We start from the raw sequence: 25,048 nt of genomic DNA, 5'->3' as shown, positions 1-25,048 counted from the left end.
ATAATAAAGTAAACTTCTAAAATTTAAAATAATAATAATAATATTAAAACATCCATACATAGCGGGACAATACATAACAATTAAACCCCATATCTCCCATTTTTTTTTTAAATGAACAGAACTAGGATAAATCAAATAAAACAACAAGTATTTAAGGAGGAGATAAGCGGCGGGAGGTACCAGGGTGGCCTCGCTGGGCATGTCCAGGGTGGACAGGAACTGGATGGTGTTCATCTGGACGGTGCCACTGAGGCCGCTGTTGTTGTTGGTGGCCGTGTTCCATCGGCGTGTGGCGGAGAAGTCCCTGTCCCTCGCCACCACCAACAGTTCACCCCGCTTGCACACCAGGACGCTGGGGTCATCTGCCAGGGCGGGTTAGAGGTCATCCACCCCGGTACACTCACAACAACAAGTACACTATATAATAACACATAACCCTAACCCTAACCCTATATAATAACACAGAGCTGCTAGGGTTAGTGTTAGGGTTAGGGTTAGGGTTAACCCTAACCCTATATAATAACATAGTGCTGCTAGGGTTAGGGTTAGGGTTAACCCTAACCCTAACCCTAACCCTATATAATAACATAGTGCTGCTATGGTTAGGGTTAGGGTTAACCCTAACCCTAACCCTAACCCTATATAATAACATAGTGCTGCTAGGGTTAGGGTTAGGGTTAACCCTAACCCTAACCCTATATAATAACATAGTGCTGCTAGGGTTAGGGTTAGGGTTAACCCTAACCCTAACCCTAACCCTATATAATAACATAGTGCTGTCATAACCCTAGCATAGTGATACCCCGGCCACACCGCGGTGGTCCAAGCCCAACGCGGTGCTTGGATCCGGGCCCTAACCTGCCGTTTATGGGGGTTGGACAGGGGACGTCCACGGAGACACACACAATCATTCACAGAGCAGGGTGGCTGATACGTTATCTAATCTGACCCGATTACAGAGAGGTAATGTGCTAAACTGCTTAGTTAACATGCGTGTCACAGAAAACACACACTACAATTATAAAATGTGTGTGTGTGTTCTTATAACTGTAAATAAGTCAGCAAGTAAAGTACCTTTCACAGAGCAAGGTCCCATAGTGCTTCACAAAAATAACATTGTTAAAGCTTAGACCATAACACAGTAAAGACTGAATGGTAAGTGTATAGTGTGTGTGTGTGTGTGTGTGTGTGTGTTTCCTTGAGTGTCAGTGAGTTAATAAGTAAGTAAAGTATATTCAGCATAGCAGCTTTCACAGGGTAAGGTCACAAAGTGATTCACAATATAACAATCTTAAAAATAAGACCATAACACACATAACACACACTAAAGAATGTGTGTGTATGTCTTTGTGGCTGTGTGTGTATGTGTGTGTGTGTGTGTGTGTGTGTCTTTGTGGCTGTGTGTGTGAGTCTTTGTGGCTGTGTTTGTGTGTGGCTGTCTGTGTGTGTGTATGTCTTTGTGGCTGTGTGTGAGTGTGTGTGTGTGCGTGCGTGCGTGTGTCTTTGTGGCTGTGTGCGTGTGTGCGTGCGTGCGTGCGTGTGTGCCTGCGTGCGTGTGTGCGTGCGTGCGTGCGTGCGTGCGTGTGTGTCTTTGTGGCTGCGTGCGTGTGTGCGTGCGTGCATGTGTGCCTGCGTGCGTGTGTGCGTGCGTGTGTGTCTTTGTGGCTGCGTGCGTGTGTGCGTGCGTGCGTGCGTGTGTGCCTGCGTGCGTGTGTGCGTGCGTGCGTGCGTGTGTGTCTTTGTGGCTGCGTGCGTGCGTGTGTGCGTGCGTGCGTGCGTGCGTGTGTGTCTTTGTGCCTGCGTGCGTGTGTGCGTGCGTGCGTGCGTGCGTGTGTGTCTTTGTGGCTGCGTGCGTGCGTGCGTGCGTGCGTGTGTGTCTTTGTGGCTGCGTGTGTGCGTGCGTGAGTGTGTGCGTGTGGAGTGTGTGTGTGCGTGTGGAGTGTGTGCGTGTGGAGTGTGTGTGCGTCGTGAGTGTGTGCGTGTGGAGTGTGTGCGTGTGGAGTGTGTGCGCTCCCCACCTGGCCTCCCCAGTTCCTGCATGGCCACGGCGTACGGGGAGCGCTGCCGGAGCCCTTCCAGGTTGGTCTGGATCATCTTGGCTGCCTCCACCGCCTCCGCGCAGCGCAGCACAAACTCGTCCTGGAAGGTGGAGAGCCTCAGGCACCCCCCCACGGGCCGGGAGTCACTGGGGGGGGGCACCCTAAGGTTACTGCCATGGCACGGTACCACTGATCCACTGGTTACTGGTCAGCTAGCTCAGAGGATTCTTTACTTCACGTCAAAGAGTCGGTAAACCGTCCAATAGGAGCTTCACCTTAACTCTAAAGGGGTGCTTGGATGAACAAAGATATGTAAAATATATCATATTTCAGCCAAGCACTCCTTTGAAGTCAAAGTGATGGGCTCTTATTGGAAAGATGAACTGAGGTTGTTACCATTTTACTAAATTATATAAAAGGGAGTATTTATACATTCGCTACGGTGGAAATATATCACAATTGTTGATAACCACCATTATGAGGCAGGCCTGTGTAATGCGGGCCGGCCCATCTCAATGAGATGGGGGTTCGGTGCCTCCTCACCTGGTCACAGTAGCTCCGGTCAGCTCCACGTTGGGGATCTCCAGCAGCTTTGTGTCTTTGCCGTCCATGAAGGACACTCCAGTGGAGTTGATGGCCAAAGCAAACCTGCTTAGAGGCAGCGGGGCTCCTGGGGACAAGGAGGCTTCACTTTAAGCTACAGGATTTAAGTTATTTTTACTGTGGCGCTATGATGGAGATTACGTTTTGCTCCATTGGTTTTTTTTTCAATAAAAATTTAATAAAACGGCTGACACATGATTTGAATAGAAAAAGGACTTTGCTTAAAAGCTCACCTGACTGCATTGTTACAGCGTAAAACTTGGAGAAGAACAGCGACCACTTTTGGCGGGCGTAGTTGACGAGGTCGGCTTTTGCGACGTCCCTGCTGCGATATTGCCCCTGTAGAACCGAGGGCAGAGGTTATCCAACCTGAGGCCAATTCCAGATCAAGTCCTGTTCAAATGAGCACAGGACCAGTAGGGCAGGCTGCCACATGTTTACGTCACATAAACAGCGGCACGTGGCCGTCCATAGCCTACAGAGCATCTACCAGCGGCCGTCCAGAGCCTACAGAGCATCTACCAGCGGCCGTCCACAGCCTACAGAACGTCTACCAGATCCAGAGCCTACAGAACGTCAACAGATCCAGAGCCTACAGAACGTCTACCAGATCCAGAACCTACAGAACGTCTACCAGCGGCCGTCCAGAGCCTACAGAACGTCTACCAGCGGCCGTCCACAGCCTACAGAACGTCTACCAGCGGCCGTCCACAGCCTACAGAACGTCTACCAGATCCAGAGCCTACAGAACGTCTACCAGCGGCCGTCCATAGCCTACAGAACGTCTAACAGATCCAGAGCCTACAGAACGTCTACCAGATCCAGAGCCTACAGAACGTCTAATAGATCTAGAGCCTACAGAACTTCTACCAGATCCAGAGCCTACAGAACGTCTACCAGATCCAGAGCCTACAGAACGTCTAACAGATCCAGAGCCTACAGAACGTCTAACAGATCCAGAGCCTACAGAACGTCTGCCAGATCCAGAGCCTACAGAACGTCTACCAGATCCAGAGCCTACAGAACGTCTAACAGATCCAGAGCCTACAGAACTTCTAATAGATCCACAGCCTACAGAACGTCTAACAGATCCAGAACCTACAGAACGTCTAACAGATCCAGAGCCTACAGAACGTCTAACAGATCCAGAGCCTACAGAACGTCTACCAGATCCAGAGCCTACAGAACGTCTAACAGATCCAGAGCCTACAGAACGTCTACCAGATCCAGAGCCTACAGAACGTCTAACAGATCCAGAGCCTACGGAACGTCTAACAGATCCACAGCCTACAGAACGTATAACAGATCCAGAGCCTACAGAACGTCTACCAGATCCAGAGCCTACAGAACATCTAACAGATCCAGAGCCTACAGAACGTCTAACAGATCCAAAGCCTACAGAACGTCTAACAGATCCAGAGCCTACAGAACGTATAACAGATCCAGAGCCTACAGAACGTCTAACAGATCCAGAGCCTACAGAACGTCTAACAGATCCAGAGCCTACAGAACGTATAACAGATCCAGAGCCTACAGAACGTCAACAGATCCTCCAAACGTAGATCTGACCAGACTTCAACTCAACTCAATGACCACCCGTTGCAGTCCAATCAAATAGTTGATTGACACCTGTCAATCACGGACTTGGTTTGCAAAGACCTTAACCGTTCTTTCAAGAGGAGACGCGTGGTCGGAGCGTTGGGGGTCGTCATGGCGACGGGGAGAGTTTACCTGGGCGTGTATGGAGCCGACCAGCTGGTTCCACTTGGCCCGGGACTTGGCGTCTATGAGAGAGCTGGTGATGATGTCCTCCACCACCCTGCGGGTGTTCTGAGGGGTGCTCTCCTCGCCGAACTGGACGAAGTAGTGCTTGGCAGCCAGCTGGGCATACTCATCCTCCTGCAGACCCACCAGGACCCCATCAGTACCCCATCAGGACCCCGTCAGTACCCCATCAGTACCCCATCAGGACCCCGTCAGTACCCCATCAGTACCCCATCAGGACCCCGTCAGTACCCCATCAGGACCCCATCAGGACCCCGTCAGTACCCCGTCAGGACCCCATCAGGACCCCGTCAGTACCCCATCAGGACCCCATCAGGACCCCGTCAGTACCCCATCAGGACCCCATCAGGACCCCGTCAGTACCCCATCAGTACCCCATCAGGACCCCGTCAGTACCCCATCAGTACCCCATCAGGACCCCGTCAGTACCCCATCAGTACCCCATCAGTACCCCATCAGGACCCCGTCAGTACCCCATCAGTACCCCATCAGTACCCCATCAGTACCCCACCAGGACCCCACCAGGACCCCACCAGGACCCCACCAGGACCCCATCAGTACCCCCCAGGACCCCACCAGGACCCCACCAGGACCCCATCAGTACCCCATCAGGACCCCATCAGTACCCCACCAGGACCCCATCAGGACCCCATCAGGACCCCATCAGTACCCCACCAGTACCCCACCAGTGAGGGCTCTCTGTGTTTGCTGAGGGTCTTAGGGGTCCCAGGCTCAACACTGAACACTAAACACTAAACACTGAACACTGAACACTGAACACTAAACACTAAACACTGAACACTGAACACTGAACACTGAACACTGAACACTGAACACTGAACACTGAACACTAAACACTGAACACTGAACACTGAACACTAAACACTAAACACTGAACACTGAAAACTAAACACTGAACACTGAACACTGAACACTGAACACTGAACACTGAACACTGAACACTGAACACTGAACACTAAACACTAAACACTGAACACTGAACACTGAACACTGAACACTGAACACTGAAAACTAAACACTAAACACTAAACACTGAACACTAAACACTAAACACTAAACACTGAACACTGAACACTGAACACTGAACACTAAACACTAAACACTGAACACTGAACACTGAACACTGAACACTGAACACTGAACACTAAACACTGAACACTAAACACTAAACACTAAACACTGAACACTGAACACTGAACACTAAACACTGAACACTGAACACTGAACACTGAACACGCTTCATTTCCTCTGAATGATGAATGAACTATTTTTATAACCGTATCTTATCTTAGGATCCGGGGGTCCACCATGTAGAGCGTACCATTAAGGGTCCTGACCCAGCGACCGGGTCGATTCCTGCCCCCCGTGGCCCTAACCTCCCCTCTATCTCCCATACCTCCCTAACTAACTCACTCTATAATAAAGCATGAAAATGCAAAAATAAATCTTTAAGAAATCATAGGTAGGGTATGTTAAGACAAGTTTAGACACAACAAGGTGAGGTAGCGCATGGCGATTCATTAGCCAACTCATTTCTTTACCTTGTCGCAGACGTACTCCTCCGCCTTCAGGCCCAGCAGGACCTGGCGGTAGATGAGATCCGTGCTCACCGGGTCGTCGGCACAGTCGTGCCACGGGGTGAACATCTCCTTGCGGACCAAGAGCTGCCACGGGGCGCGGCTCTCCTCAGAGCCCTGCTGGCGCGCGGCGTGCTCGCACTGGGACACCGAGTCCATCACGTGCTTCCCACTGCTGCCCAGGGACCACCGCTGGGGGAGACACAGGGTTAGGGTTAACTGACCCTAACACTAACCCTGAGTGTGAAGACACACATCTACACACAGGAACGACGCGTAGAACAGAGGATTATAGAACAGAGGCGTGGGAATGAATGGGGTTTAACAGACTCCTCATGGTCTGCTGTATTACTGCCTCATCTAAACTAATGAACACAGATACTGTGGGACCGTTATTAGGAATAGTGGCAATAGTGGCATGAAGAATCAAGCATGCTAGAGAATTGGGGTTGGGATTGTTGGGACGGACCTCATTTGAATTCTAGGGTTAGGTAAATAAGTAAGAAAATAATTATTTGTAGGGTTAGGTATTTCTAAATCTCTTTGGCCTGTAGGTTGAGAACCCCTCCCTCAACAACTCAATGTTCAAACCTTTTGGTCAGTTATGATTTATGAGGACTCAGACAGTTCCAAAGGAAGCCCTCACATAACTCAATGTTTCCACCTTCTGGTCCTTAGGACCAACTTGGACCCAGAGAGGTCCCTAGGACCCAGAGAGGTCCCTAGGACCACCTTCTGGTCCTTAAGACCAACTAGGACCCAGAGGGGTCCCTAGGACCACCTTCTGGTCCTTAAGACCAACTAGGACCCAGAGAGGTCCCTAGGACCACCTTCTGGTCCTAACACTAACCCTAGGACCCAGAGAGGTCCCTAGGACCACCTTCTGGTCCTTAAGACCAACTAGGACCCAGAGAGGTCCCTAGGACCCAGAGAGGTCCCTAGGACCACCTTCTGGTCCTTAAGACCAACTAGGACCCAGAGAGGTCCCTAGGACCACCTTCTGGTCCTAACCCTAACCCTAGGACCCAGAGAGGTCCCTAGGATCACCTTCTCCATGATGCTGATGTACAGGGAGAAGCCGTAGGTGTCTGTGAGGTTGATCTTCTGGGCGACCTCCCGGAGAACCTCCCCGGAGGTGCAGGCCGAGTCCACCTGCAGGGTGAACTCGCGGCGGTCCAACAGAGACACCGTCACGTCCATGGGCTTCTTGGACTCGGTGGCCTGGCCGTGGATTACAGACCACAGGGATTACAGGGATTACTACAGATTACATCGATTTTATGATCACAGATCAGATCACTGCAGGCATAGTGCTCACTTGATGAATACTCTTTTACAAAAACCTTGGTTATTATACCCTTCAGTTGTCTCCATAGTGGATAAGATCTATCTAACATCATATATTTATCAAGTACAAACCTAAAGGCTATGCATCATAACTAACAAATTACATTTCATCCAGATCTGTGTTGTTCGATTTCACTTTGAAACCTCCAGATTTCCCATCATGCCACAGCGTACCTGCAGTTCCATCTCACAGGGGACCTCTTCTCGCTCCCCATTGGCTACGGTGCGTCGGAGGCGCTCAGCACAGTACGCCCCGTAACCTTTAGGGCCTCGACGCAGGAAGTTCTCCAAATACTGGGGGGCACAACGTAGAACAAGCATACAGGTCATCGAGTGTAGAACATAGAACGGGGATTATAGAATAGAACAGCATGCAATAGCATGCAGAAAATAATATAGAATATCATACAATATAGAATAGAACAGATTATAATTGAACGCAGCAGAATAGAATAGAATAGAACAGGGCCGAAGATAAATGATACAATAGAATGCGTGTCAGTGTTGGTGGCATTAGCAGAACCTCGAGGCTATATAATCCACTACACACACACACAGATTTCACTGCTTTAAAAAGCTAGTTATCGTTCCTGTCCAAGAGGGTTGAGGTATTGGGACAGGAACGCATTGAAACACAAGCAGGGAGAAAGTAGGTCAGACTACGGTTATCGGACCTTGGTGAGCATCTGTGATGGCGGGAAGCTGCTGAGACACATGGAGAGCAGAATCCATCCTCGCAGACACACCTCCTTGTCCCCGTTACCCATCAGCTGCTTCAGGATCTGGCAGAAGATCTCATCCCTGGGAACACGGACAAGCGCATGCACAAACGCACACACACACACACACACACACACACACACATCAATCACACTGACCCATGTGATGTGAATGATTAGGTACCTTTTCTCTCAATGCTAGATTGAGCCAACGAAACCCCTCCCACACCCACACACACACACACACACACACACACACACACACACACACACACACAAACGCACACGCACACACACACAGTGAGAACAAAGCATCCTGAACACTCAATGGGGTTGCTACTTCATCGTCTTCATAATAACGAGATAAAGCTGTGAAAATGAACTCTGAAAAAGAAAGATCACTTAAAGAATGTCAGTTCTCTATTTTATTTGTTGCGTTGCTTTATGAGTGACTAACGGCTCAAGATGAATGTAAGGGTTAGGGTTATGAATTCATATTTCATATTTCAGTCAAATACAGAGCAACCTCTTCCTGGTGTCAGATCTCTGGGTGGGAGACTGATGAAGACTGTGGTGGTTTACCTTATGCCTGGTCGGGACAGACCGTAGCCCACGATGATGTGCAGCTTCTCGAGGGGGGTAAGTGGTCGGTCCAGAGTGGGCCCCTCCCCAATGAGGACGTCCTCGTTTCTGTCGTCCTCTGGCTGAAATATCCATTTAAAATCTCTCATTGTGTCAAGTTCACCCAGTAACTCCCTCACAATAAGGGTTGGCAGGAACTCTAATTGTGAAACCAAGAGGAAGCGTGGTCTATCTCTACCTCCTCTGGAATGGTGGACGCCCTTCTGTTTCCTCCTCCGTACTTCTTCTTGTTCTTCCTCAGGATTTTCTAGTGATCCACAGGCACACGTTAAAGTACACGCCTCAAACGTGCACTAAATGGATGTGCTTGGCCCTCCTCAAGATGAGGAGGAAGAGGGGGATGTTCTCCACGGTACCTGGTCTAGTCCCACCATGCTGCTGAGCCGGCGGCCTTGCCGCTGCACCATGGAGGGGTGGTAGGCCGAGGAGGTGCGGCGGGGCTGGGGGTTGGACGGGTCCGGGGCGCGCGGCTCCGCGATGTCTCCCATGAAGCGCAGGATGATCCACCACACGGTCAGACAGGCCTGGACACAGAGAGCAGGGGGCCGGTGAGGACGCACACATCACAGAGAGGCATGGATGGAAGGCTGGAGGGGCCCTGGGTTCCGGGTTCGATCCCCAATGTCGTCCTCAGACAACCGATGAGTTTCTGCACTCACAGTGGATTGCTTTTGAGAAAGTGACTGTATTGTAAAATATGTTATTATTGTATTTAGAAAGTTAGGTCGTCTTTTCAAATTAAAAGCATTGAGATGAAGGGCCATTGCAAACTTAAAACAAAGGGCAGAGCTAAGGGAATCCCTCTCAACAAAGGGTAGAGAAGGAAGGACAGTCTTCTGAAGCTCACCAGGCTGTCCCTCTCGTCCTGGTGGGCCAGCAGTGGCTGCCGCAGCCTCTGGGAGATGTGTGTGTGCGACGCGTCGCCCTGGAAGTGCAGCGAGCAGAACTTCTGGAAGGAGAGCTCCTTGTCCTCCTTAAAGGGTTCCTCCTCCTCCTCTTCCTCCTCCTTCTTCTTCTTCTTCTCGAGGGACGGGGGGGCGGGGCCGGCAGAGGGCGGGGTCTTGGCGGTCTTTGGGAGGTCTTCCTCCGTGTCTGAGGAGGAGGAGCTCTCCTCTATGATGTAAGTTAACGGTTTGTAACCGATCTCCACCACCTTCAGAAACCAAACACACGGACAGAACCGGCGTGTTGGTCAGGAACTCCATGTATGGGCGGGTTAAAGGAGGGGTTAACAAGAGGAAGAGGATTTAAACGTGTGAGGGGAGCGTTTTTATTGGCTAATAAGCATCTGAGGCACAACTCCGCAAGCAGGATGGGGCAAAAGGAGGTTTTACTTTCTGAACTTTTAATTTAAAGTTTATTTTCCTAATGAGCGCGTATCTCCCCCATCCCTCACTCTCTTCCCATGATGTCACCTTCTTCCACATGTTAAACCCATTACTGTGAAAGAGGTGAATAACCAACGTATGTTTTCTAACTTCGTTACCGGGTAGTTGTTGACGTTCGTTACCGGGTTGTTGTTGACGTTCTTCGGTGCCGCCCTCTCTGCCACAGACACAAGCTGGGGAGCCGGTTTGTTGTCGCCTCCCACATCACTGTCCTCGTCATCACTGATTGGCTCAGGCTCCTGGGAGGCACGCTGTGATTCGGCAGCGGCATCAGCCAGTTTCTGGAGCTCAATGGCTGCCAGCGCCAGAGTCTGCTCCTCAAGCGCCCGGGCCAGAAGCTCCTGCTCCCGGGCCTAGAGAGGGAGACAGAGGGGGAGGGAGGGGGAGGGAGGGAAGGAGGGGGAGAGGGAGGGAGGAGGTGGAGGGAGGGAGGGAGAGAGGGAGGGAGAGGGAGGGAGAGAGGGAGGGAGGAGGTGGAGGGAGGGTGGGAGAGAGGGAGGGGGAGGGAGGGAGAGGAGGGAGGGAGAGAGGGAGGGGGAGGGAGGGAGAAAGGGAGGGGGAGGGAGGGTGGGAGAGAGGGAGGGGGAGGGAGGGAGGGAGAGAGGGAGGGGGAGGGAGGGAGGGAGAGAGGGAGGGGGAGGGAGGGTGGGAGAGAGAGAGAGTCAGAGAGAGAGAGAGAATGAGCATGCAAAATAATGGGTTAAGATGTCAATTATGCCCACTGCAATTCAAAACATTGAACATCAATATTACTATTAATGACAGGGATTATTCTCTTTCCTCTGAGCCTGGTGAGCTGTGAGGAAGACGAGGGCCGTCTTACCGCATTGCAGGCGTCTTCCTTCTGCTGTTTCCAGCTCTTCCTGGCCAAGTAGCCCCGAACCTTGGGATGGAAAGGTAGACAGGTGTTATCACCCCCTCATCTAACAGGTAGGCCACACAGGGAAACGTTTCTCACACCATATCTACTTGTTTTTAATCCACTGTTTACATAGCGATATAGATAGTCCTTTATTGTCCTTAGAGAGGATACTAATTGACACAGAAAATGGGGCTCAGAGTTAAACACAGTTCATAGACCCAGTACACAAGATGTAATAAAACACAGCCCAACACAAGGCTCCTGAATACAGACAGACAGCTATAGCACTAGGATAACTCTGCTATAATGTCAGTATAATCGCAGTACATTCTTAGTATAATCAAAGTACCTGTGTCTGCAGGACAACGGCAGCGCTGCGTTGCTTCTCGTAGAGCAGCTGGAGTCGGCGGCCGCGTACCCGAGCTGAGAGACGCGCGTAGCCGAGACGGAGCTGAACCGGAACACAGGAAATCAGTTCGCCACAGAAGCTAATCCCAGCTAAGTGAGCGGGTGTGGGGCTCTGCTAAACTATGCTGACGTTTATCTTAACGATACTAAGGAGTGCTGGAAAGGAAACCTCCTCTGAACTTTGATACTGCTATGATAAACGGCATTGGGACTGATGCCACACTGTGATAACGCCATGCGTGTGTCCGACATGGTTCTGTGCTCGTAGCATAACGGCAGTGGGCTGGTGTTGTGACATAGCTGTGATGGGGCCGTTACTGGACGGGGATGGAGGCCTACCTTTCGGCCTCGCTCACGCTTCTTGTAGGCCCTCCAGTTGGTCTGAAGGACCCTCACCGCCGCCTTCTTCTTCAGGTAGCTCCTCCTACGAGACGAGGAGAGACAACCCTTGTGATTAATAACAAGACTGTGAGTAATGGCCGTGACCAGGCCGCCATCCTGGCGTCTGCGGCAGACGTGACCTGGACTACATGATAGTAGGCCTGATGAGCGGCGTTCAGTGTGTCTGAGTCGATACACACACCAGCTGACAGACTCATTATATCACTGCCTCACTCACTCACTGGCACTTGAGCTCCAATGTCCCCAACTGACACACGCACCAACTCTCACAAACATTCAGCCACTAACTCGATCCCTGGCTCCCTCACAGACTAAATCCCCCATCGTTATTTGCCATCTATATGATGATTGTTCGCTCTCTCTCGCTGTGTGTGTGTGTTCCAGTATACAGTACCTGTCGTGCAATCCAAACATGACTCTCTGGATGATCAGTACCACCTTGGCCAGGGCCAGTTCCCGGGCTTGCTCCAGGATGGAGTCATGTGCGTCCTGAAACAACACATGTGAGGACATGGGTTTGAAGGTCAAACAACGACAGTTTTAGAATGAGTAGAGATTAGGTTGTGTATTGAAAGATGAATGTTGAGATGTTATTGTGACACCCATTAATTATTATTTTTTTAAAGGTTCTGGGTTTCCCAATGTCCCCAGCTTAACCTATAGGCATCCTTCAGCACCTTCTCTCCCTAAAGACTTGTATCTGACTTGAAGGCAAGTGGCTTTGGATGAAGCCTCTGATAAGTAGCTCAATAGTAGCACACAATATAAACATCAGTTCCTTGGTTGTGTGTTTAGATCAGACCAATGATCTGAGGAGACCAGAGGCCGTTATGATGGAGGAGCTGTGTGTGGTTGCCGTACCTTCAGGAAGATCTTGCTCTTGCCCACTTTCCACTGATCCTTCCCACGGATCACAGCTGTGCAGATGGCTTGGCAACAGGCCCCGTCTGATTCCTGCTGGGACAGAACACGAATGTAATCCACGTTTATCTGACCACACTGACTGTCTGTCCATCCCTTTGTATTTGAGTCTGTCTGCCTCTAGCTCTGTCAATAATACCATATTTTAACACTGATGATACCGTTATATCCAATGACATACTAACCCCTGAACAACACAATCTATTCCTCTCTGCACCAGTGCCCTGACTAACCCGAGCGCCCTCACTAACCAGAGCGCCCTGACTAACCAGAGCGCCCTGACTAACCCGAGCGCCCTGACTAACCAGAGCGCCCTGACTAACCCGAGCGCCCTGACTAACCAGAGCGCCCTGACTAACCCGAGCGCCCTCACTAACCAGAGCGCCCTGACTAACCAGAGCGCCCTGACTAACCCGAGCGCCCTGACTAACCAGAGCGCCCTGACTAACCCGAGCGCCCTGACTAACCAGAGCGCCCTGACTAACCAGTGCCCTGACTAACCCTAACCCTGACTAACCAGAGCGCCCTGACTAACCCCCTGCCTAACCAGAGCGCCCTGACTAACCCTAACCCTGACTAACCCTAACCCTGACTAACCAGTGCGCCCTGACTAACCAGTGCCCTGACTAACCAGAGCGCCCTGACTAACCAGTGCCCTGACTAACCCTAACCCTGACTAACCAGAGCGCCCTGACTAACCCTAACCCTGACTAACCAGAGCGCCCTGACTAACCCTAACACTGACTAACCAGTGCGCCCTGACTAACCAGCGCCCTGACTAACCAGCGCCCTGACTAACCAGAGCGCCCTGACTAACCAGCGCCCTGACTAACCAGCACGCCCTGACTAACCAGCGCCCTGACTAACCAGCGCCCTGACTAACCAGAGCGCCCTGACTAACCAGCGCGCCCTGACTAACCAGAGCGCCCTGACTAACCAGCACGCCCTGACTAACCCTAACCCTGACTAACCAGAGCGCCCTGACTAACCAGAGCGCCCTGACTAACCAGAGCGCCCTGACTAACCCTAACCCTGACTAACCAGAGCGCCCTGACTAACCAGTGCCCTGACTAACCAGTGCCCTGACTAACCAGAGCACCCTGACTAACCAGCGCCCTGACTAACCCTAACCCTGACTAACCAGTGCCCTGACTAACCAGCGCCCTGACTAACCAGAGCGCCCTGACTAACCAGCGCCCTGACTAACCAGCGCCCTGACTAACCAGCGCGCCTTGACTCACCGTTTTGGGGTCACACAGAGCGGTGTTCAGCAGCACTCTGTAGCGGAACATGAAGTCTTTGAAGGTGTGGCGGATAGGGAACCCCAACTTCCTGATGCGCACGGTGTCCATCATACCAGAGTAGCGCAGCTGCACCATGCACAGCTCTCTGTCGAAGCCCTGGAGGAGAGAGGCACCGGTCAACTCAACGTGATGGGGGGGCACCGGTCAAGTCAGCGGTGAAGGGGAGTCAGGGAGTCACCGGTGGGGAGTCAGGGAGTCACCGGTGGGGAGTCAGGGAGTCACCGGTGGGGAGTCAGGGAGTCACCGGTCAACTCAGCGGTGGTGGGAGCCCAAACAGAGTTTGGTCTGCACTGTACATTTTAGTTTTAGATTTAGAGACTCATGGAGTTGCGTTCAAGTGCAGTTGTTCAAGAGAAAATGTTGTTGAGATGTTAAATAACTCCAACTATAATTTTTTTGATGAACTGACTGAACTTGTGTAAATGTGTAACTTTATTGTAAAAACACTTACGTACTTTTGAAAAAATCTTGAGCAAGTATTATTATTTATTTCCTATATCGGGAAACTTCAATCCTCAGACGTTGCGGACACCGTACATGCATGATAACCCTAACCCCCAGTGTGTGCTGCCCTCACCTCAGAGTTCTTGTCCCTGTTGGGCTTGAAGCAGCGGATGAAGAACGGCTGGCAGGCGTCCAGGGCCTTCATCAGGGACTCCAGTGACCTGCGGAACTGACCGCTCAGCGTGGGCATCTGCTTCTTGTCCCCCATGGCCTGTAGGGCGGAGTGGGGGGGAAATCCATTTTTCTTGTTTTATCACTCTCTCTCTCTCGTTTTTATTATTTTTACTTTTATTTTGATCTTAAATACTTCATTTCTTTACTTGTGGGCACGGTTTAGGATGTCTGGACTTTGAACATTTCATGTTTATGAAAGGCTTGTTAATGTACTGGTTTTCTCATGCATGTGACCAAAAGAGTTTAAACTTAACTTAACTTGAGCCAGAAGGTCCTGGGTTCAATCCCCTTCAATCAACGTCCAAGTTAAGATGCCTGACTCTGACCTGCTACTCATAGACCACTATCTGTGTTCACTCTGAACTGCCTTTGATCAAATCCCCAAAGTTTTCCACACAATTTACATACCCGTAGGGAATGCGAGGGAGTTATTATGGTGACCTTGTTGTTCGCAGACTTCTTCACGGCCTTGTTTTGAAGTTCACTTTTAAATATGTCATGAAGCAACTTATTCTTGGATATGCTGATCATCATGATGATGTTGGAGCTGATGGCATCTCGGTTTTTCTCCAAGAATCCTGAAAAGAGAATAAAGCTCCTTAACTACACCAATCATGTTGAACAATGTTTTGAACTATCCGTTTAGACTGGTAATGTGTTGGATACCATTAGAGTCATAGAAAACTTTTCCGGCAAAGTGTTGGATGCCAAATTTGCTGTCGTGTTCATTCTTTGATGAGACATAGCCTTTGTTCTCCTTGTGCTGTTTGTTCATCTTGTACAGCATAGTGCTATCCGTGCCCTGAAACACGACGAGAAACACGACGAGATCAATCCATGCTGGTTAATTCAGACAAAACAATCAATCCATCCATTCATCCACCCATCAATCATCTGTCCTACCATCTGTCCATTCATCCATTCATCCCTCCATCCTCCACCCTCCCAACAATACATAGATCAAACTTCCAATTCATCCGTCCATATACCCAATCATTCATTCATCCACCATCCATCCTTCCACTAGTCCGTCCCACCATCTCCAAACAGTGGTCCAGGTGCGGTATCCAGCGCTCCGTCTCCGAGGTTCCCAGGCCCTACCTTGGGGAACTGGCTCTCCTCGTCGATCATGGCCAGCAGGTTGCAGGGCTTCGACACCAGGAGGTCCAGGGTGGCCTTGTTGTCGCTGAACTTGATGTTGTCCCACACCACGCCCTGCCGGAGGTACTCCTGCTGCTCCAGCTCGAAGATGTTCACCACGAAGAACTGCTGGAGCTTCTCATTGGCCAGGTTGATGCACAGCTGCTCGAAACTATCCCCCGCAATAAAGCATCAGCTGACGTTAAAGGGTAGGCACACTCATATCTATTACTGTCCCTCCGCAATAAAGCATCAGCTGACGTCAAAGGGTAGGCACACTCACATCTATTACTGTTGCTCATAAAAAGTGGTAATTAATGTTGGTGGAAATTCTCTGTAAACACAAAAAGTCTTCTACTTTTCGGCGAGATCGCTTTTTTCCAGAGAGGCGGTTTTCCCCCTAGCTCGTGCTAGAGGGACGTGGGGTTTGACAACGTTTGACCACGCCCCTCTCACTCGCTCTCATGTAGCCTAATGCAGAGGTTCTGGTAGAATGGGGGGTTAACTCACCCTCTCATAAACCAACACTTTAATGCGGAGGTGCTCCTGGTAGAACAGGGGATTAACTCACCCTCTCATAAACCAACAGTTTTGATGAGATCGTCAAATAGATGCCCGCGGGCTGCGGTCAGAAACTGTCTTTACCTGTTGATTACGAAGTTCTCAAAGCCGAATATGTCCAGCAGGCCAATGGAACGATGGCAGGAGCCAGAGTCCTCTCTCACCACCTTTCCGATAATGCCATTGATCTTCCCCACGATCCACAGGAACATCTTGTTGTAGACGGCCTGGAACGTTCCACACACACACAACGTTCCCACTGTCAGGTGCACACAGGACCTCACCACCTGTTTTCACCATCACTGTCCATTGACGGAGATTGAGGGGTGCATTTGATACCTTGACCAGGGCGTCCCTGCAGTCTGCAGCCTGCTCTTTGTTGAGGGGCTTGGTCACGGTCTCTCTGTTGGTCAGGAAGGAGCGCTGGGTCATGCTCTTCTCCAGCGTGTCCCCTGGCACCTGGAGGGTAAAACAAACGCACCCACGTTCAGCACACCTGTATTCAGGTGGAGAGTAGGCGGTGTAACATCACCTAACACCCCCACATTGCTCCTCATCTCCATGTTATGTCCTCAATTAGTACCATGGATAGATGCATGCAGAGGCGGATGGCAGAGCTTTGTGTGTATGCATCTCTTCCTCCCAGATGGGACTAGGTCAAACATTGGGCATAACATGAACCTAAAATAAACCTCTATATAAGATGGGCCACAATAGACGATACTGAAAGAAACACAATCACTTAAATAAGCCAACAAATGAAATTGTGCATGATGCAGGCCAATTCAGAAATTGTGATTGGACAATTATCAAGGACCACTTACTGTATTTTTCTTAAGGGCAGCCATCAGCGATTGCTGTGATCCTTCTGTAACCCTCCCTGTGTAGTGTGCTTTACACTGTATTTTCTAGGTTTTTATTTATAGTCATTCTTTTCAAATTTGAGTTATTCCCATGTAGAGAGTTTAGTTGTCGTTAGTGCGTCCCTGTGCTTCCTGCCTGTGAAGGAGCGAGGGTGAGCAGGGGTAATAACAGCTTACATCCAGCATGCTGGAGGCCAGGGAGAAGTGTTCTGAGCTGCAGACATTACTGCTGTCCATGTTGTTCTGGGACGTTTCTGTAGGGGCAGATACATCAAATCACATTTTCTAGACCATTTTTATGTAATAAACGTAGTTTAAAATATACATTTTATAAACTTGGGTAGGTCCATATTAATTATCTGGACTGAATTTGTGATACTCTATTTCAGTCTAAATAGTTAAAAAAAGGATTCTTGTTTCTTCAGAGATACTTTAAAACAGTAATGGCCTGCTTTCGCTTCCAGAGCTGAACCGTTCCAGAAGCACCTCCAGAAGGAAGGCCTTGCCTTCAAAGCTGATGTTAAGGGTTAGGGTTAGGGTTAGCTAACCCTAACCCTAACTGAACCTCCAGCAGGAAAGCCTTGCCTTCAAAGCTGATGTTATGGGTTAGGGTTAGGGTTAGCTAACCCTAACCCTAACCCTAACCCAACAACCCTAATACTGTTTTAGGGTTAGTGTTAGGGTTAGCTAACCCATCCCTAACTCTAACTGAACCTCCATCAGGAAGGCCTTGCCTTCAAAGCTGATGTTTCCCAGATGCAAGATGGCCGCCAGCAGCTTGTAGATCTCCCAGCTCTGGCTCTCCCTGAAGGTCAGGACCTTCAGGGCGCCGCCGATGCGGCCGAAGTCTTTGGCGTCGTCCCGACCGTCGCACACGATGCTGCCCCCCTGGTGGACCGGGGAGACGGTTCATAGGGTTAGGGTTAGGGTTAGCTAACCCTAACCCTGGCGGACCGGGGAGACGGTTCATAGGTCAGAGGGTTAACCATCGAAGATGTACACTAACAAATGTACATTTACCAACTGTTTGCCCTGTGACTATGAGTAAGAGCTACAGTTTAAGTATTTATAGGGAAGTATTTTCAGTATGTATGAGATTCGGTTATAATTCACAAAATCTCAATACACAATAACACCTGACAGGACACAAGCAATCAAACATCCAAAGGAGAGTTCCATACCCGAGTGAGGAAATTGTACGCTTTGGCATCTTTCAGACCCAGCTTCTCCCTCTGCTCGGCCGTCAGCCCGGCCAGCATACAGTAGAAGATGTGGAAGTTCCTCTCTGCCTCAGCCTGGAGGGGTCATTAGCATTCAGCCCACATGTTTACCAAAACAATATAGTTAAATAACAGGAAGAATGTTTAATTTCACTCATTATGACGTTTCTTTGACGGCACCAAAGAAAAATGTGTTTTTAATAGACAAGGTTTTGAAAAGCAGAGTAAAATAAAATAAAAGTAAATATCGACCAAATATTAGAGTTTAGTTTTGCTCTGATGGGGGGTTTAACCCGGAGGTCTTGAGTTTAAATACATGTAACGGATGTGACTGGTAAAGGTATGGTATGTGTTATGGATCCTCCATCTTGCTGGCGTATTGAGGGGGGGGGGGTCCCACCTGGTGACAGACACGGCACTTCTCCAGAAGGTACTGCTCCACCCGTGCCCCCTCGATGGCCCCGTCCTGGTTAAAGGAGATCTCCAGGTACTTCCCGAAGCGGCTGGAGTTGTCATTGCGGATGGTTTTAGCGTTCCCAAAGGCTGGGGGGGAGGGAGGCGTCATGGATCCCAACTCACTAGCTCTATGACGTAACGCCCCGTTTAGTCTTTAATATACTTACTTACTCATTAACGCACAAATTCACTTCTTCACTCCATCCCGCCCTCACTCACTCACACGCTAACTCACTCCCTAACTAACAAAACACACCCATACTCAATCACCCACTCATACTCAAACTCATCCCTCCCTCCTTCACTCACTCACTCCCAAACGATTCACTCACTCTATCCTAAAACTCCATGCATCACCCCTCCCCTTGCATGCACTCCTCCTGCCTCTCTGTGATGTACTGAGTGTGTCTGACGGTGCTGTCAGTACTGCAGCGTGTTGCTGACAGTACTGACAGTACTGACAGTACTGCAGCGTGTTGCTGACAGTACTGACAGTACTGACAGTACTGCAGCGTGTTGCTGACAGTACTGACAGTACTGACAGTACTGCAGCGTGTTGCTGACAGTACTGACAGTACTGACAGTACTGACAGTACTGCAGCGTGTTGCTGACAGTACTGACAGTACTGACAGTACTGCAGCGTGTTGCTGACAGTACTGACAGTACTGACAGTACTGCAGCGTGTTGCTGACAGTACTGACAGTACTGCAGCGTGTTGCTGACAGTACTGACAGTACTGACAGTACTGACAGTACTGACAGTACTGCAGCGTGTTGCTGACAGTACTGACAGTACTGACAGTACTGCAGCGTGTTGCTGACAGTACTGACAGTACTGCAGCGTGTTGCTGACAGTACTGACAGTACTGACAGTACTGACAGTACTGACAGTACTGCAGCGTGTTGCTGACAGTACTGACAGTACTGACAGTACTGCAGCGTGTTGCTGACAGTACTGACAGTACTGACAGTACTGCAGCGTGTTGCTGACAGTACTGACAGTACTGACAGTACTGCAGCGTGTTGCTGACAGTACTGACAGTACTGCAGCGTGTTGCTGACAGTACTGACAGTACTGACAGTACTGCAGCGTGTTGCTGACAGTACTGACAGTACTGACAGTACTGACAGTACTGACAGTACTGACAGTACTGCAGCGTGTTGCTGACAGTACTGCGGTGGTTCTGCTGTGTTAATACCCTCTAGGATGGGGTTCAGTGTGTCTCTCAGTACTGCGGTGGTTCTGCTGTGTTAATACCCTCTAGGATGGGGTTCAGTGTGTCTGTCAGTACTGCGGTGGTTCTGCTGTGTTAATACCCTCTAGGATGGGGTTCAGTGTGTCTGTCAGTACTGCGGTGGTTCTGCTGTGTTAATACCCTCTAGGATGGGGTTCAGTGTGTCTGTCAGTACTGCGGTGGTTCTGCTGTGTTAATACCCTCTAGGATGGGGTTGGACTCCAGGATCTGCTGCTCCAGGTTGGACCGCCGGCCGCTGATGGCGGCGAGGTACTGGAGGATCAGTTTGGAGCTCTCTGTCTTCCCCGCTCCAGACTCACCACTGAGAGAGAGACAGAGAGAGAGAGAGACACAAACAGACAGACAGACAGACAGAGAGACACAGACAGAGAGACAGACAGACAGAGTGAGTGAGTGAGTGAGTGAGTGAGTGAGTGAGTGAGTGAGTGAGTGAGTGAGTGAGTGAGTGAGTGAGTGAGTGAGTGAGTGAGAGAGAGAGAGACAGAGAAACAGGATTGAAGAAATAGATATAGACAAGAAAGTGAGTTATCAGTGAATAAGTAACTCTGGTTGTTCTTTCAAGGAAACCAGAAGAAAAACCATTAAAACCGTAATAAAGTGTATCCCCTGACACCCTCATTAAGTGTGTGTACGTGGGTAGGTGTGTGTACGTAAACCCTTCCCTTATACTGGGGTTAAAGGTGTGTGTGTGTGTATGAGCCCTGCCATAACGTTGGTTATTTGTGTGTGTGTGTGTGTGTGTGTGTGTGTGTGTGTGTGTGTGTGTGTGTGTGTGTGTGACCTGATGATGCAGCACTGGTCGGTGTCGTAGCGCTTCAGGTTGTAGTAGCAGGTGTCGGCGATGGCGAACACGTGAGGGGGAAGCTTGCCCAGCTTCTGTCCGTGGTACAGCTTCACCTGGGGGTGGGACAACAACACACGCACACTGTGTCAGGCCACGCTATCCCACTGGGATGGCTCTCACCCCCAGTCTCAGAGGGCTGTCTGAGGCCACCCTGAATCCTATTGAGTAAGGAATGGAAAACCCTCAACCGGAGAAAGGAAACCTTCAGAAGGAAGCATAAGAAGAGGGGATAAAGGATCCCATTTCACCAGGGTTGGTCAGAAGGGAATGGGAACTGAATGGGCATTCACAAACAAGGTCTACAAGGAAGCTATTTATCCTTAGTTACTTTAGGTTCAGCATGAAAACATAGACAAAAAACATTTCATTGTGAATCAGCTTTTAACGCCCACTTTGTTTTGAAAGGCGCTGTATAAATAAAGATGATCCATATTCATATTCTAGTCCCTAAAGCCTCACCTGTTCTTCGGTGTAGAGGGGCAGGTCTTTGTACGGGTTCACCGCCACCAGAACAGATCCTGTGTACGTCTGTGGTGGTGCAGAGCAGATGTACATGTCACCGTGACGATCAGCCCACATAGAAACACAAAGGTGGCATTCGCCCAGCTTTGGCAAGACAATAACATGTGGTTCCCCTTCTCATCTCTTCCCTATGAATCCATTATGTCACTTTATCATTCTTTTGCCATAGATTGACTTTAGAGCAGATGTTATTATCCAACATGGCTTATTTGTATATATATATAGCTTGATATATTCATAGCTCGAACAGTTAAAGACGATTTCATGATTTCAAACACAAACTCAAACCGAACAGAATAAGAAGAACCATGGCCAACGAGGGATGGTGGGTTTCTCCACCACCCTCTGTGTGTGTGTGAGGACCTACGTAGATGAGGCCCTTCCTGTGTCGGACCAGCAGGTTCCTGAGCAGGCCGGCCTCCGACAGGTCTCCCAGCTGGATCATGTCGTCCACGCCCTCCACCGAAGTGTCGTGCATTGGCCGGGCGGAGGAGGCCTGCTGATCGGCCTTCAGCACGTGCTCCTGGGCGACCAGACACACGCGCTTAGCCTTAACCACTAACCCCTAACCCCAACCCTAACCCTAACCCTTAGCCTTAACCACTAACCCCTAACCCCAACCCTAACCCTAACCCTTAGCCTTAACCACTAACCCCTAACCCCAACCCTAACCCAGCCCTATGCTCCCACATTTCACTGGGAAATAACCCTAACCCTAACCCTAACCCTTAGCCTTAACCACTAACCCCTAACCCCAACCCTAACCCAGCCCTATGCTCCCACATTTCACTGGGAAATAACCCTAACCCTAACCCTAACCCTTAGCCTTAACCACTAACCCCTAACCCCAACCCTAACCCTAACCCTTAGCCTTAACCACTAACCCCTAACCCCAACCCTAACCCTAACCCTTAGCCTTAACCACTAACCCCTAACCCCAACCCTAACCCAGCCCTATGCTCCCACATTTCACTGGGAAATAACCCTAACCCTAACCCTAACCCTTAGCCTTAACCACTAACCCCTAACCCCAACCCTAACCCAGCCCTATGCTCCCACATTTCACTGGGAAATAACCCTAACCCTAACCCTAACCCTTAGCCTTAACCACTAACCCCTAACCCCAACCCTAACCCCAACCCTAACCCCAACCCTAACCCAGCCCTATGCTCCCACATTTCACTGGGAAATAACCCTAACCCTAACCCTAACCCAGCCCTATGTTCCCACATTTCACTGGCACCGTCGGATCCTGCCTCACTTGGGCCCGAACATCTTGTCGGAATTGAGCTAGGGTTAGCCCCAACCCTAATGCTGTCTGCTATGCTTTTCATCAAATATTGTGGAAAAAGATTACTCATTAATTTACTATAAAGTGCTTCCAAAAATGATTGTGGGATAGGGTATAAATTGAAGGGAAATATAAGGAACACAAGTGCTAATTTTGAAAATGTCCTCGAAATGTTGGACCATAGGGTTTCATTTTGTGAATAATATTAGAAATAAGAAAAGATTTAGAAATGTGTGAACATAGGGCTGACCCCATAAAGATAAGCAACCAACAAGCTAACCAAATAACGAACCAACAAACTAACCAACCAACCAACCAACCAACCAACCAACAAGCTAACCAAATAACCAACAAACTAACCAAATAACCAACAAGCTAACCAAATAACCAACAAGCGAACCAAATAACAAACCAACAAGCTAACCAAATAACCAACAAGCTAACCAAATAACCAACCAACAAGCTAACCAAATAACCAACAAGCTAACCAAATAACCAACCAACAAGCTAACCAAATAACCAACAAGCTAACCAAATAACCAACCAACAAGCTAACCAAATAACCAACCAACAAGCTAACCAAACAACCAACAAGCTAACCAAATAACCAACAAGCTAACCAAATAACCAACAAGTTAACCAAATAACCAACCAACAAGCTAACCAAATAACCAAGAAGCTAACCAAATAACCAACAAGCTGAAAACTGTTCAACCGTATGACCAAGCTTCCACCAACCTGCAGGTAACGCAGTATGTACTGGAAATATATACATGTAAATTTACTTCTTCACAGAGAACTGGGTCAAAGCAGTATTCAAGAGAGACACTGTATTTACAAGGAGTTATTTTGCTGTTTTGGTATCTCAAACCACCACACATAGAGACAGTCAAACTGGCACACACATATAGACACACTGGCACACACAATCTCTGACACACACACACACACACACACACACACACACACACACACACACACACACACACACACACACACACACACACACACACACACACACACACACACACACACTAAGATGGTGTGTGTAGTTACCTTCCCCTCATCGTCCACCAACAGACATTGATTAGAGTCTGCCTTCTTCACCCTGGCCCCAATGGGTACCCCTATTTTGGAGTCCACCCACACCCATTCCCCCTTCAGAAAGACACACAAAGCATGAACATCAGTTACATTATGTTGAATATCACATATAATATAAATATGACGTCAACCTGTTGGCGTCATGAAGCCTTCAAGATAAACCACTGATCAACAATTTCCTTCCTGGCGGCTTATGGTTATTCCATAACTGAATAACTGACTTTTTAAAGGACACCGCTGCAGGAGAAAATATTGAGCAACACCGATGCTGCTTCCTGATCTGTGATCACCAATACTGATCACAGAGCACCCAGTAGTCGTGTTTAACGGTTCAATTCACTCATACGTTGTCAGGACTTACCTTTCTCAGCATCGCCCAGCTTTTCTTATTTCATACAAAGCAGAGGTTGGCTCGGTGGCATAGTCGGTCTGTCAGAGATGTGCAGGGAGTGAATGACATCGTTCCAGAAACACATCGATATACATATACAATATACACTCCTGGCAGTGAATGTAAACATGTAGACCGATGAAAAGAACCCAGGAAGATAAAACGCTTCTCCTGCCAATGTCGACTCTAAAATTAATGTTCAAATAATCAAGTTTAACTTCCCAAGTTTCCATTAATCGATGGTCGGGAAACGATGCAAGAATGATTATTGGCACATAATCACCACGCCATGATAGAAGACGGTTTTACCTGACAATCCTTTGAATTTAAATGAATCTCAGATGGTACCTCCAGGAGCCGAGCTGTGGTCTGCTTCCCGTCTGGCAGGAGAGTGAGAGGGCAAAGGCACAGCACAGCTGATAGCACCCACAGATTCTGATCATTTATGGCTCTTTGACTTTGAACTTTCTCAAGCTGCACGAAGAGGGAGGCAGGAGTTGGAAAAGAGAAGAACCCTCTGACTCTACAGTAAACCAGCGGGTCATGGGGTGGGGTGGCGAGCCCCTGGCCCATTGGGGACCCCCTGGCCCAGTGGGGACCCCCTGGTTGGGGTCCTTTTCCTCTGGGTCCACTACAGGTAGACTAGAGTTAAGGGCTGGCTTAGGGGCAGGCCTTGGATTCCAACTTAAAACACCTGAGAAAGG

The 25,048-nt window shown here is 49.4% G+C and overlaps 1 protein-coding gene across 1 annotated transcript in view; it reads right to left on the bottom strand.

Annotated features, from left to right (window-relative positions):
- Positions 1-24,326, bottom strand: part of LOC307091678 (unconventional myosin-VIIb-like) — a gene marked incomplete at its 5' end in the record, with an annotated part of 31,714 nt that extends 7,388 nt beyond the window's left edge. The window contains 36 exons of the mRNA XM_079759327.1: positions 181-362; positions 2,019-2,185; positions 2,583-2,709; positions 2,876-2,981; positions 4,374-4,541; positions 5,990-6,217; positions 7,073-7,246; positions 7,547-7,666; positions 8,047-8,173; positions 8,674-8,795; positions 8,912-8,980; positions 9,090-9,257; positions 9,581-9,886; positions 10,244-10,474; positions 10,945-11,004; positions 11,333-11,434; positions 11,731-11,815; positions 12,188-12,282; positions 12,655-12,747; positions 13,956-14,114; positions 14,596-14,733; positions 15,105-15,274; positions 15,363-15,498; positions 15,798-16,008; positions 16,482-16,624; positions 16,737-16,856; positions 17,438-17,514; positions 17,995-18,148; positions 18,442-18,555; positions 18,881-19,023; positions 20,372-20,493; positions 20,974-21,089; positions 21,496-21,564; positions 21,926-22,081; positions 23,906-24,007; positions 24,315-24,326. Coding sequence (XP_079615453.1) covers positions 181-362; positions 2,019-2,185; positions 2,583-2,709; positions 2,876-2,981; positions 4,374-4,541; positions 5,990-6,217; positions 7,073-7,246; positions 7,547-7,666; positions 8,047-8,173; positions 8,674-8,795; positions 8,912-8,980; positions 9,090-9,257; positions 9,581-9,886; positions 10,244-10,474; positions 10,945-11,004; positions 11,333-11,434; positions 11,731-11,815; positions 12,188-12,282; positions 12,655-12,747; positions 13,956-14,114; positions 14,596-14,733; positions 15,105-15,274; positions 15,363-15,498; positions 15,798-16,008; positions 16,482-16,624; positions 16,737-16,856; positions 17,438-17,514; positions 17,995-18,148; positions 18,442-18,555; positions 18,881-19,023; positions 20,372-20,493; positions 20,974-21,089; positions 21,496-21,564; positions 21,926-22,081; positions 23,906-24,007; positions 24,315-24,326 — 4,872 coding nt within the window. The remainder of the gene's footprint in view (positions 1-180; positions 363-2,018; positions 2,186-2,582; positions 2,710-2,875; positions 2,982-4,373; positions 4,542-5,989; positions 6,218-7,072; positions 7,247-7,546; positions 7,667-8,046; positions 8,174-8,673; positions 8,796-8,911; positions 8,981-9,089; positions 9,258-9,580; positions 9,887-10,243; positions 10,475-10,944; positions 11,005-11,332; positions 11,435-11,730; positions 11,816-12,187; positions 12,283-12,654; positions 12,748-13,955; positions 14,115-14,595; positions 14,734-15,104; positions 15,275-15,362; positions 15,499-15,797; positions 16,009-16,481; positions 16,625-16,736; positions 16,857-17,437; positions 17,515-17,994; positions 18,149-18,441; positions 18,556-18,880; positions 19,024-20,371; positions 20,494-20,973; positions 21,090-21,495; positions 21,565-21,925; positions 22,082-23,905; positions 24,008-24,314) is intronic.
- Between the last annotated feature and the right edge of the window lie 722 nt (positions 24,327-25,048).

Source organism: Pollachius pollachius (genome assembly GCF_949987615.1).
Source record: "Pollachius pollachius genome assembly, contig: scaffold_60, whole genome shotgun sequence".
NCBI classification, from domain to species: domain Eukaryota; kingdom Metazoa; phylum Chordata; class Actinopteri; order Gadiformes; family Gadidae; genus Pollachius; species Pollachius pollachius.
The sequence above is the reverse complement of the archived record's forward strand: the minus strand, read 5'-3'. Positions and strand labels throughout refer to the sequence as shown.